A 13,786-nucleotide genomic window follows, 5' to 3' on the forward strand; every position below is an offset into this window, starting at 1 on the left:
CATCTCTGTGTACGTGTGTGCGTGTTTGTATGTGCCCATCTCTGTGTGTGTGTGCCCATCTGTGTGTGTGTGTGCCCATCTGTGTGTGTGTGTGTGTGCTGTCATGACGTTGGCCTGTGGGTAAGGTTTATGACCCCCCCCCATAAATACCTTTCGCCCTTCCCCTCTCTGAATCTACTGAAGGACTTGAATAGCCTGTGTTAAATATAGAGAGTCTGGGAACATCAAACAAATGGGGAAAGCTACCACATATTTTGTTAATAAAACCAGTTGGAAATATGCTTGATAACGTAATGAGTATGGATTTCATTTCAGTTGTCATCTGAGACATTATGATTGATGACAGGACGACATAAACTGTACCTGAGAAAGTATATGCCCTCTAGTTATCAGAGTCACATGGAATTGTTATGCAATTGAAATGTTTGATATGGAAATTGTTTGTTAGGAGATGAAATGTAATTTTAGCTTCCAAATGAGAGAATTGGGTTTTCATAAGGAAAGTGCCCTACCAGATCAGTGGCCCAACCCTGTGAAGAGACAGGGGTTATAAACGATGAAACACCTCCCTCCCCCTCTCCACTATATAAGCCTTTGACGAAAAGATAACCAGTTGTTCCAGTACGGGAGGTCTGCAGCCTCTACGTTAGAAGGACACACATGTCAAGAACAGAACTAAGCCAACCTCGGCGTGAGCTTTGGTGGCGAATGGTATGAACTTTGAGCTTATTCACTACAGAAGTGCTACTTCCTAGCCGTTGAGTTAGCAGCGGCCGCTGCTTACGTGGGCTAGGAAAGGACGGACGACGGATCCAGTCTAACAACCAGACGAAGATACCACCACGTATCCAATTGACCACCATTGACATTCTTCCGAAAACAGGGAGATCTGTTGGCCAACCCGGCCAGCATCTATGACCAATCTACCGAAGCGCAGCTCAGAGTAAATATTTATTGCATTTTCCTTTTCCAAATGGGCGGTAATTTAGAATGCATAAGATAATGTATTTACGATAGCATAGCTGCTGTTTCTGTGTTCCTAAATCTTCCCGCTCTTTCATTCAAGCCTAACCCCCTTTCCTTTGTGTAACCAGCTTTCATACAGGTTCCGTTCACCAGGGGTGAATTCTGTATGACATCATTGTATTCTGTGTATTTGTAATTCTGTGTGATTAGTTAGGTATTTAGTAAATAAATAATTAAACCCAATTTTGTATTGCTGATTCAACTTGTTAGCCAGGGTTCGTGAAGATAGCCAAGAATTTACAACTTTCATTATGAGACTGAAAATAAGACAAGGGTTAATATTGACTGCTATCGAGGTAAAATATTACAAAGTATTTTAAGAGTTTATTCGGAAGATAACGGCTCTATAAACGTTCTTCCGTGGTGCCCCGACTTTCTAGTTAATTACATTTACATGATTAGCTTAATCAGGTAATATTAATTACAGAGAAATCATTTTATAAGTTAGCATGTCATATCACTTAATCCGGCATAGCCAAAGACACGACATTTGGAGCCCCCGTGCGAGGAATCTAAAATAGGATGAAGCTTTCATTTTGATTCAGCCTATATAAAATTGAAAAGCAGATTACATAATATACCAAGTTCATTATATACATTATGGGAATTGTAGACTGGAATTATTGGTGTGTGTGTGCTCTGGAGAATCGCCTCCGTGTTGTGCTCTGACGTAGTCAGCGGGTAGCATAAACTATACATGTATATATGATGGCTGATAAAGCTGATAAAGCTATCTGAGAAATAGCGCGTTTGGCCAAACGCTAAGTATTTCTGCCTCTCGCGTTTCAGACGCGTGTTGGCTAGGTCATTATTAATTTCTCGAGCGAGGACAAAGACCCAGCCGATTGAAATTTAGGAGAGATTAGCTTGACCAGCGATAAGTATCTCTCTGTCTCTCTCGCGTTTCGATGCGAGTAGACCACGGTGTATCTTGTTGTTTGCCGCGAGTTCCGGTTAAAACATCGTCAAATATCGCCGAAAAGGGTTTGAACATAATACGTTATAAGTAAAACCTTTCCCTTGCCAAGGGAATCCTATGTTGAGCATTTTCCAGGCATCAAGTAGCATTAGCTTGCTCGAGATGCTAAGCTAACAAAAGGGAAAACAGCCATTTTGTTTGTGCCACATGGTAATTCATCCGACTTGAGTTGGATTTCAGCGTGTGCCAGCAGGGACCTCTGAAGAAGTCACCAGTACTTTCCTTCAAATAATTAGTCAGGTGACACTCAAGTCGTTACTCGTGATATCCAGACGGATATCGATGTCTTTTTCAATTGAACTAATAAGGGAAATTGCCAGATTTACATTCTCAAGTTTAAATAATATCCAAATTGATGAGTTTTCTAAATGAGACATTGTAATCTTTTTCCACATTAACCTAGATGAATAAACCTCTCAGGTTAATTAAAGTTTAAATCCCAAACAGCCTATACAGGTTTGATTTATCATTAAAATTGATCAATCAGTAAAATTTGGTTTTTGCAAAACCCATTCAGTAATCCAGTACTGACAGAAGTCCCGCCCCAGCGGGAATCCCATGTGGCTTCGGCCCAAGGAAGAAGTGTACCATAGTGGGGAGTGTTCCCAACATTTGATCTACTGTTTACACTTATGATATCCAATCAATGGAGATTGTATGGATTATCATCTCATTCAATTTAATAAGTTAAATTGTTGAACATACCTTAATGTTCTTGCAATCAAATGAGACACTTTTAAACTTCCCATATTAACCTAAATGAAGCAACCTCTCAGGTTAATTCAAGTTTAATACCCAGATAGCCTACCCAGGTAGGATTAATCATTGGCATTGATTAATTAATTCAATTTGCTTTTGCAAATTCATTCACGTCCAACTTCCACATTACTGGTACAGTACTGATGGTTCGTCAACATCTATAAATAGATTAAACTTGTCTTTGCAGCTTCCAATGAATTCCAAACCCAAACATTGAAAAAAAATAGGAACATTTTTCCTCTAAATTTTTCTAATAATGTGCAAGCTACCAAAGGAGGTGGTCACCACTCCTCCGCTAATTAGTGAACCTCCACCCATAAAAGGATTGATCTCTGACCTCAGCAGTGATACCAACCCTAATTATGCCATTAGAAAAACAACAGCCGAAATTGCGAACGCTCTCCAAAATCAACCATCAAATACAGGCTTTGTGACTGTTCTCTCCACTTTAGCACTTATGTATCGCCATCAAAGGTTGGCATCGGTCCAATACCACAGTGCACAGCTGAAGCACGAGCAAGACATGGCTAACATGAGGGCACAGGTGGAGAGAACTGAGCAACTATTGACAAAAGCAGGAAATGAAAACATTCTGCTAGTCGAGGAACTGCGTTTGAAATCGGAACAATTAAAAGTAATTGCAAATACTTATGACGATGAACGAGCACAAACTCTCGAACAAAATCGTCATCTGCAGGAACAACTCGATTTAGCCAAAACGAAATACGATGTAGTCCACTCCAAACTAGATAAATCTGTCGAGTTATCTATAAACAGGAGCGCACAATTTGATAACATGCAGGCAGTTTTGTTGAACGTTACTCAAGGTAACAATGTTCTACTCCAAATTCTGCAGACCAAAGACGATCAGTTGATGAACACAACGACAAAGTTGGATGACAAATCAGCAGAACTTATTGAAGTCGCTGACCAAATGAATGATGAGAGAACTCAGGTGATGAGGATGGAAATATTGATTTCTAAGCAAGCAGAGGAAATCTCATCACTGAATCTCTCGCTCCGTACTCGAGTCCTCTATCTGCAAACCATGACAGATAAGTTTGAGACCGAAAGGAGCAGGTGTGACACTCACGTGTCCAAAATTGGTACTCTAAGCGCTCAAGTGGACTCTGCAATGCAGCAGAAGACCACCCTTAGGTACCATCTGGAGGAAGTCCAGAATGGTCACGCTCTACAGCATGACTACCCATCCAAGCAACCGGAGTCCGGTACTCAAAGGAGTGAAGACGATAGGTTTCAGACATTGCCTCCATCATGTGTCCCTCAGTCTTCTCCTCTTGGCCATTCGGCACTGAGTAATATGGAGCCTCTTGGCCAACAAAGCCAAAGCTTGGCTTCTCCTCTTGGCCTGTCGGCCCCAATTCCTCCACAGGATGAAGCCAATCCTCTCCGCCCGCTTGGCGCGGAATACCTTGACAAACTCGTCAAGAATTTCCCCATCTTTGACCCCGTTCCAGGTCAGCCAAACGATACTGAGACGTTCCTAGCTGACATAGAGGACGCGTTGGGTGGCTACCCGAACGCTACGGGTTCTGACAGGGTTTACCTGTTGAAGCGAACGTCGAATAGACACGTGACGAGGTTCATTCGTCTACAACAGCAACACGTGCTAAATGACTACGCTAAACTTGCCACCGCTTTGAAATTAGAATTCAGTGGTTCTGCGACTCGCAAACACGATAGCTCACTGGCTAACACGGTCAAACAAGCTCGGAACGAACACCCACAAGCTTTCTATCATAGGCTTCGTTCAGCTTACTTTGGCCTACTCACGGAAACAGGAATGGAAGAGCTGTTACCATTCAAACAAATGTTTCTGTCGAACATGTATCCCACCTTCCTTTCCTACTTGGGCCCTGCAGCCCAAGTATGTGTGTGTGTGTGTGTGTGTGTGTGTGTGTGTGTGTGTGTGTGTGTGCGCGCATGTGTGTTTTCCAGTTATTAAAAATGATGATTTGTCTTCAGATGAAGAAAGCCTACAGGTCTGACTAAACCCTCCCTACAGAGGCCCAATGCCAACAAACAGCAGGCTGAATGAAATCCACTGGATGTAAATATAATCATTGCTACCGTAAATCTCCACTCCGCTCTGCTCCGACCCGCTGACTGAGTTTTACAATTATCAGAGTTCCTGATCTCTCCCAAAACACTGCCGTCAGCCGAATGTGTTTCTGAGTAAAGTTGGGCTTTCTGATTTGGTTTAATGCGGTGGGGGGGAGAGAGTGGGGGAAAGAGATAGGGTGATTAAGACAAGAGTGTGTGTGCGTGTGTGTGCGTGCATGTGTCTGTGTATTACTGAAAGCGAGGGATGGACAGGGGTGCTGATAGTAGCAGTGTTTCAGTGACTGTCCTATCTAAAGGCTTCCGGCCATCCATATCCAACAGCCGTGGACACAAAGCCGATCCTGGTTATCGTCCATGCTGTGAGCATGTGGCATCATTAAGTTCCTGGGCTTTGATCAAGACCATTCTTCCAGTTACCTGCATTCAGATACTGCACATGTCGGCCATTCTCTCTCCCTACATAACAACGGTCCACTCTCATTATCTTCAACGCTGGAAGGCAAGCATCTCAAATGACACCGTATTCCCAACCAGAGGATGACGTTTAAATGTAATGCACTGTCTACAAAATAGTGTGCTATTTTGGTACACAGTTCAAGGTGACATCCCATTGACTCTGGTCAGAAATAGTGAACTACTTGCGTAGGGAATAGGGTGTCATTTGAGATATAATGCTAAGTTGTTACTGAAGCGACAGGCTAGTTTACCGACATTATTATTGCAGTGCTGAGTAGTTGCTCATCAAGATGCAGTTGATGAGGCTAGTTAAGTGATGAGACCAGACAGACGTATGTGAGCGCGCGCGCACACACACACAATATTCTCTACGTGATGGACCCAGGGCCCAATAATTATCCCTCTTCCAGTTAACGTCTCGCTAATCAAAGCGTCTGACGATTGTTTTTGGAATCAAAGAGCTCGCTGCCGCGGGCTCTAACGCTGCCGCTTGTGATGTTAAAACTTTGTTAAAAGAAGAGGAGCGAGATAATGATGAGAGGCTGCAAAAAGTCGCTGACTCTAGTCAGTGTTGATGAATCTGTTGTTAGTTACACCTAAGGAGAAGAGACATCAAACCCTGCTCAACTCTTGACAGTGTAACTCTCAGATGGTATCTGAAGACGAAAGATGAAAAGACTAAATGAAACCTGACTGGTTTGAGTGTCTGACTGGTAAATGTCTGGAGCTCGTTTCGATACCCGAGGGAGAGCCACACCATATGTTCCTACAGTATCCTCACTGTTGATTCCCCACTTCCAGTAACCTATGCTCGTCACACACCACCATTCAAAGGTTTGGGGTCGCTTAGAAATGTCCTTGTTTTTGATAGAAAAGCACATATGTTGTCCATTAAAATAACATCAAATTGATCAGAAATACAGTGTAGACATTGTTAATGTTGTAAATGACTATTGTAACCACATGGTGGTTAAGTGATGGATGGTGATGAGCTTGATGCAAATTTCCAATAAATACCTGGGGTATTATTTGTATGCTGGTGACATGACGATCGGTGATTGGCTGCCAATTATCAAATAAACTGTATCTTGCTCTTATCCATATGACATCATATAACCTACCCTCTCCACAGCATGCACCAAGATGAGATTGGGCAAGTTCGCTATTTATCGCAACAGCTTTTGTGACAAAACCATCCAGTCAGTTTGAAGGAAACACTCTTCCGCAGTTAAAATGTGCATATATTTGTTATGCAAATATTTGATCATTCCCTTGAAAAAATGTTTGGGTGGAAACCTAGCTAACGACCATCACCATAGACTAAGGTGAAATGCTAACGGTGCCCCACCTTGAGTTCCTCCAGGTCAGGCCTCTCCATGCTGACCACAGCAGCCAGTAGCTGGTCCTCCAGACCGTCCCTGGTCACGGTGAAGTTCATCAGGGTACACTGGGCCTGGAGCTCGGGCTGGTAGTGTGGGCTGGCCAGCTTAGTGTGGAGAATCAGTCTAAAGCTGGGGTTGTACTCACACTCCTTGTCTCCTATTTTTATGTACCTGAGGAGAGGTAGATGGAGAGGAGAGGAGTTGGAGGTGTGATGATTGAAGTCATGCTGTATTAGGATAAATTCAAATTTCAAATGAACTTCTCGCTTCAATTTATGACAGTGACAGTTCAAGGTAGGTATGCACATGGTAGGATTCAGCCTACTGGAACTGTCTGACATTTATTTTAAAGCAGGTTTCAGATTTGATGGAAAACGCTTTGGAAATCACTTAGAGAGTCACGCACCGGCCCTTCTTGATGGTTTCTCTCCCCAGTAGTGGCCCTAGAACAGGGTCTACAGTATCCTCTAGGTTCTCAATCAGAACCACATCACCAGCAGACAGAGCTCTCTCTATGGAGTCCAGATACCTGAGAGACACATGCACAGAAGTCAACACAGACCCGTGAATAGGAGTTTTACTGTCACTAGAAAGAGCTTAAGCCTTAATCAGTTTTACCCGATATTTTAAAGACTTTTTGTACTGTGCTTGTTGAACCGTCTCCTGCACTATCGGTGATGGGTAATGATGTGGAAATTTCATTGAAGAAAATGTTTAATCTACATCGTTATAGCAATTTATTAAACCAGGAAGTGATTCTGTGTAAAGTCTTTCTCACCCACTCTGCCCAATAAAGGAGGCAATTATGGTCTCTATTAAGATTGTCAAGGAGAGCCCATTATATACCCTCTTCAAAAACTCTCTCCAGAACAGCTGCCATCTTGTGACTCACCCTCTCTGTCCGATGCGGATGACGCGTAGATCCTCTCCGTATTTGTTTTTGATCCACTTGACGCCCTGTAGCTGGGGGTCCACCATGAGGGGCCAGCGCTGGCAGGAAGTGAGGATGGTGGCGTTTTCCGTGGACATCCTATCGGCCGGCAGGCCCTCGTTCTGCCACGCCGCGATGTCAGCGTCGTCCATCAGCATGGTCAGAGGGTCCAGGTCGGGGGTCACTGGGATGGGCACCTGGGAGAGAGGGGAGGTGGGATGGGGGACGGTGGTTAGTAACAAGCATGGAAGCCACAGGCATCGAAATGGCATGGATCAGGGGTGGACAACCCTCCTCTTCGAGATTTATGGGGGGGGCTTTTGGTCCAGCCCTGATTCTATTCATCAGCTGCTTATCAGGACGTTCATTAACTGAATGGTAAACACTAATACAATGATGTGAAAACAGAAATGTTGATTATTATGTGTGTGTGTATGCATATGGCTCTGTGTGTGCGTTGTCCCACCTGTAACTGACTGAGGTATGGTCTCCAGGTGTTGTCCATGAGCTGCTGTCGGTAGCGCTTAGTGAAGTATCCCAGGTAGGAGACAAACGCTGTGATGAGGAGGACGTCCCCACACAGAGTCCTCTCCTGACGTCTGAAACTCTCCACTGCCTCCGCCCAACGCACGTTCTCCGACGCCAGACCACCTACCTACAGACCACAACACAATGTGACACGACAGGACACAACGCCACACATAACCATGGAGTGAGACAGGACAGATCACAATTCAAGTGGTGCAGCGGTCTAAGGCACTGCATCTCAGTGCCAGAGGCGTCACTACAGTCCCTGGTTCGAATCCAGGCTGTACATCACATCTGGCCGTGATTGGGAGTCCCATAGGACGGCGCAAAATTGGCCCAGCGTCGTCTGGGTTTGGCCCGGGGTAGGCCGTCATTGTAAATAAGGATTTGTTCTTAATGGACTTGCCTAGTTAAATAAAAAAAAGATTCTAAAAAGAATCTTGAATTTTCATTCAAATCTCATATTGATACCAAGGCATGATTAACACAAAAGTCAAAGTTAAGGCTCTACAATTAGCATTCTGCCCTGAGTGACACTGATTACCCACACTGCACCCTGCTAGCTGCAGACTCATTAAAAAAAGTATACCGTCAGTAGCCTGTCTTAATTACAATAACATCAATGAATAGAAGTGTGATAAAGTTATAGAACACAGCTGGTTTGGAAATAATAAGCTTAACTTAGCAATAATGATTACAATGTTGTTTGACACTTTTAGAAAATGCTGATCCCTCTATTCCTTTGTTGGCCTGTCTCTCATCAAGTGGATAATGTAGATTATCACCCTCACACTGTCAACACAACACATCTCCTTACTGAATACTGATCAGCAGGCGATGTGTATGCCCCCAGGTAAGTGTGTGTGTGTGTGTGTCTGGCCAACTCACCAGGCGGTTGGCAAGAGAGATGGTGCGAGCGGTGGACTCAGCCTCCTGCTGGCATTTGAGCTTGTCGGCCGTGGCTTTCTCAAACTTGGCTGTCAGCTTGGCCAGGTTCTCATTAAGGTGCTGTCACACACACACACACACACACACACACACACACACACACACACACACACACACACACACACACACACACACACACACACACACACACACACACAGAGGAGAAAGAGAGAAAGAGAGAAAGAGAGAGAGAAAGAGAGAGAGAGAGATTGCTTGGTGAGTTGACAGATAAAACTTAAAATGATCTAAACGCTTGTTACCCAACGACAAGCTACTCCGGATGAAACAAAACTTTCACAGTTTTCTGAAAGTTGCTGAAATGTGATCAATCTCCACAAATGATTTATTAGGCATACGGAGGCAGTTATTACAAGGACAAACACAATTAATTGGTGGAGACACACAGGTTCATATTATATGATACTGAGGATTACTAATTCCCCCTGGCTCAGGAGCCATTTTCTACACAAATGCTTCGGCTGACAGCTGAACAAATGACAGGCGGAAAAAAGTGGATTTGGAACTTATTAGAGTCCAAACTAGAAACTCTTCAGGGTTGGACGTTGGCAGACAGCAAGGCGGCTGCTACGGCAGGGCTGCTACATGATCTGACTTCATAAAGAGGGACTGCATAGAGGCTGAGGATGAGGGTCTGAATGTCAAATACACAATAGGCCATTATTATTTACAGCTATTGGGATTGTCATCTTGAGATGTATTTCTTGATGCATATAACAGCCTCTGAATAGAATGTATTTTATACTCCCTTAAAGAAACATACAATTTACTATTAGGTAATTAGATGAATTAGATTTTCACAATGTGAATTCTGATACCACGATATAGTGGACTATAAAACCAAGTCTAAGAAGTGTTTCTAAATCAGATTCAACCTGACCAGTGTTAGGTTAACTCACGTTGATCTTGGTCTTAATGACTGTGAGTTTTTCCTGGGCTGCAGCCAGCTCAGCGTTGGCCTTGCTCAGGGCCTGTCTCTTGGGCTCCACCTCACAGAACACCTGGTAGAACTTGACGATGTTTAGGACCCAGGAGCAGAGGCCCGCCGCAGCATTGGACTTCGAGGCCACTAGTTCGGGCTGGAACTCTGGGTCCTGCAGAGTGGCACGGGGTGGAGGGACACGATTAACACGTTCAACTAAAATGTGCTGCTTGACATCATATCCGAGGTTATGCAAGCTGGTAAGTACAACTGGTCTTGCATGTTGAGTTCTTGGGTACTCTCAACAGATTCAACACTCCCACTTTCCTCAAAAGATGATTTAATAAAGTATCACAATAATATGATACTATCGTCACTGAATTATTCTCAATCAAATTCCCTAAAATAAAACAGTAGGTATGGCTGTGTGACTGTACCAGTAGGTACGGCTGTGTGACTGTACCAGTAGGTACGGCTGTGTGACTGTACCAGTAGGTACGGCTGTGCGACTGTACCAGTAGGTACGGCTGTGTGACTGTACCAGTAGGTACGGCTGTGTGACTGTACCAGTAGGTATGGCTGTGTGACTGTACCAGTAGGTAAGGCTGTGTGACTGTACCAGTACAGTAGGTATGGCTGTGTGACTGTACCAGTAGGTAAGGCTGTATGACTGTACCAGTAGGTAGGAATGTGTGACTGTACCAGTAAAGTATGTATGGCTGTGTGACTGTACCAGTAGGTAAGGCTTTGTGACTGTACCAGTAGGTAAGGCTGTATGACTGTAGTCTACCAGTAGGTAAGGCTGTGTGACTGTACCAGTAGGTAAGGCTGTATGACTGTACCAGTTGGTAAGGCTGTGTGACTGTACCAGTTGGTAAGGCTGTGTGACTGTACCAGTAGGTAAGGCTGTGTGACTGTACCAGTAAAGTATGTATGGCTGTGTGACTGTAACAGTAGTTATGGCTGTATGACTGTACCAGTTGGTAAGGCTGTGTGACTGTACCAGTAGGTAAGGCTGTATGACTGTACCAGTAGGTAAGGCTGTGTGACTGTACCAGTAGGTAAGGCTGTGTGACTGTACCAGTACTGTAGGTATGGCTGTGTGACTGTACCAGTAGGTAAGGCTGTATGACTGTAGTCTACCAGTAGGTAAGACTCTATGACTGTACCAGTAGGTAAGGCTGTATTACTGTACCAGTGGTTAAGGCCGTATGACTGTACTAGAAGGCTGTATGACTGTACCGGTAGGTAAGACTGTACTTTACCAGTAACTAAGGCTGTATGACTGTCCCAGTAGGTAAGGCTGTATGACTCTACCAGTAGGTAAGGCTGTATGGCTGTACTATACCAGTATGTACAGCTGTATGGCAGTCCTCTACCAGTTGGTAAGGCAGCATTAATGTACTCTACCAGTAGGTATGGCTATATGGCTGTATTCTACCAGTAGGTAAGGCTGTATGACTGTACTCTACCAGTATGTACGGCTGTATGGCTGTACTCTACCAGTATGTACGGCTGTATGGCTATCCTCTACTAGTAGGTAAGGCTATATGACTGTACCAGTAGTTAAGGCTGTATGACCGTACCAGTAAGTAACGTTGCAAGACTGTACTTTACCAGTAGGTAAAGCTGCATGGCTGTACTCTACCAGCAGGTAAGGCTGTACTCTACCTGTAGATAGGGCTGTATGGCCTTGAGGCAGGGCTCTGGGATGTTCTGCTTGTTGAAATGGACCAGGGAGTCCAGGAAGGCATCTACTTTGGCCATCATCACCTTGGCAGCCTTCCAACTACGGTCCTTAGGAACCCGACCACCCGGGGCCATCAGAACCATGACCGCAGCGGTCACGTTGGTCACAGCCACCACAGGAGAACCAAACGACTTCAGCTCAGTCAGGTTGTTCTGGAGGGAGAGATGGAGGGAAGGAAGAATGGATTGAAATAGAGAGTGCATTTGGAGGACATCAGCTTGACCAGGCTATTATGAAAAATGAGAAGGAGGGATAGAGGCAATGACAGAGATTAAAAACTGGAATGCACTTGAAGGACTTCCACTCTGCCAGGTTATTCAGTGCAAGGGAAGGATGAATAAAAAAACGAAAAACTGGATTTCATTCAAAGGACTACAGTTACATTTATATGACATATTAGTAATTTAGCAGATGTTCTTATCCAGAGTGACTTAGAGTTAGTGCATTCATCTTAAGATAGGGGCGACAACCACATACTGTATCACAGTAAATACACTTTTCAATAAAGTAGTTATCAGCAATTAATCAGTAGTTCAGTCAGGGCATTCTAGAAAAAAAATTAAGTTTATAAAAAATAGGAACAGTTTGCTGACTTTGAGAAGAAGAAGAAGAAGAAGAAGAAAACAACAGGGAATATTAATTGGAGTCTTTAGAGGGGGGTAGCCTAGCTGGAGCCTAGCTGGAGCCTAGCTGGAGCCTAGCTGGGAAAGAGATGTCAGTTCTGGTTGGGTGAACACAGAACACCTTAAACCACTCAGGTGCTTAGTGAATCCCACAGCTCTCTCATATAAAACCAACAGAGAACGGCTATAGGGCTAGATAGTAAGAGACCGCTGGACATTGAGCCATGAATATTTTAGTCGATTTTTTGGAGAAAATACCATAATTCCATTTAAAATCTGATATACTGGACATGAAACCCATAAGGTATCAAACTGTGAGTGTATTTGTGTGTTTGTGTGTGCATGCATGTGTGTGCACCTTATTGAGAGTGTTAAGGGCCTCCTGTGCTGCTATGAGGGCTGGTTCAGCCTTGGCCAGATCCTGCTCACAGTCTCTCTGTTTCCCTGTGACCACCACCGCTATGGCCGCCACCTTCTCTTCCTCCTCATCCGCCACAGTCTTCTCTTTAGACACCTGGTCACAGATCAAAGAAAAAGGACGTAGGCATTATTGTAGTATGCAGCAATGCTTCTCACAAAGTCTCAAAGTGATTCACAATAATGCTTTAGAAAACGTGGATTGCAATATCCAGATGCTAAAAGCACTTTACAATACATTGTTTAGGGAATGATGAAGGGAACTCGACCCACCCACCACCACCAATGTTTAACAGTAGCACCCACCTTCTCTGTTTCCACACCGACCACCTGGATCAGCCTATCAGCATCTTCGTTCTTCTGCTTGAGCTCCACCTCCTGGGCAGCCAGCTTGGCCTTCAGGTCGTCCACCTACCACAGGAGAGAATAGGAGAGGGCAGGTCATGGTTGAGGTTTGGTTGATTCTTCTATCTGTGATCGTGACAGGTGGAGAGCAAAGATCTGTGATGACAGGAAAACTGTATTGCTGATCATTTTTGTCATGCTGATAATGTATTATAAGTAGAAAGCAACATATATATTACACACACAAAAGGAATCTGTTATCGACTAATTGAATCTCTGATGTGTGTTTTTTCAGGACCAAACATTTTTAAGACCCAACACTCAGAACAGACATCATTCTATCATTCACATAATTTTGATCTTAAAAAAATCTATGATTTTGTCAAAGCAGAGAAATGGACAAAAAGGGGACACAAATGGAGAGATAACATGTACACTACCATTCAAAAGTTTGGGGTCGCTTTGAAATGTCCTTGTTTTTGAAAGAAAAGCATTAAAATAACATCAAATTGATCAGCCTCTCCACACTGGCTTCCTGTTAAGGCAAGGGCTGATTTCAAGATTTTACTGCTAACCTACAAAGCATTACATAGGTTTGCTCCTACCTATCTTTCCGA

The 13,786-nt window shown here is 43.9% G+C and overlaps 1 protein-coding gene across 1 annotated transcript in view; it reads right to left on the bottom strand.

Moving 5' to 3' along the window:
• Positions 1–13,786, bottom strand: part of dnah9 (dynein, axonemal, heavy chain 9) — a 123,048-nt gene that overhangs the window by 42,200 nt on the left and 67,062 nt on the right. Inside the window, exons 53-61 of the mRNA XM_014179529.2 lie at positions 13,131–13,235; positions 12,766–12,921; positions 11,706–11,936; positions 10,012–10,206; positions 9,035–9,154; positions 8,085–8,273; positions 7,580–7,815; positions 7,094–7,216; positions 6,654–6,858 (exon numbers count right to left, since the gene is read on the bottom strand). Of these exons, the coding sequence (XP_014035004.2) occupies positions 6,654–6,858; positions 7,094–7,216; positions 7,580–7,815; positions 8,085–8,273; positions 9,035–9,154; positions 10,012–10,206; positions 11,706–11,936; positions 12,766–12,921; positions 13,131–13,235 (1,560 nt within the window). The remainder of the gene's footprint in view (positions 1–6,653; positions 6,859–7,093; positions 7,217–7,579; positions 7,816–8,084; positions 8,274–9,034; positions 9,155–10,011; positions 10,207–11,705; positions 11,937–12,765; positions 12,922–13,130; positions 13,236–13,786) is intronic.

The sequence above is a fragment of the Salmo salar genome, chromosome ssa28, assembly GCF_905237065.1.
Source record: "Salmo salar chromosome ssa28, Ssal_v3.1, whole genome shotgun sequence".
NCBI lineage: Eukaryota > Metazoa > Chordata > Actinopteri > Salmoniformes > Salmonidae > Salmo > Salmo salar.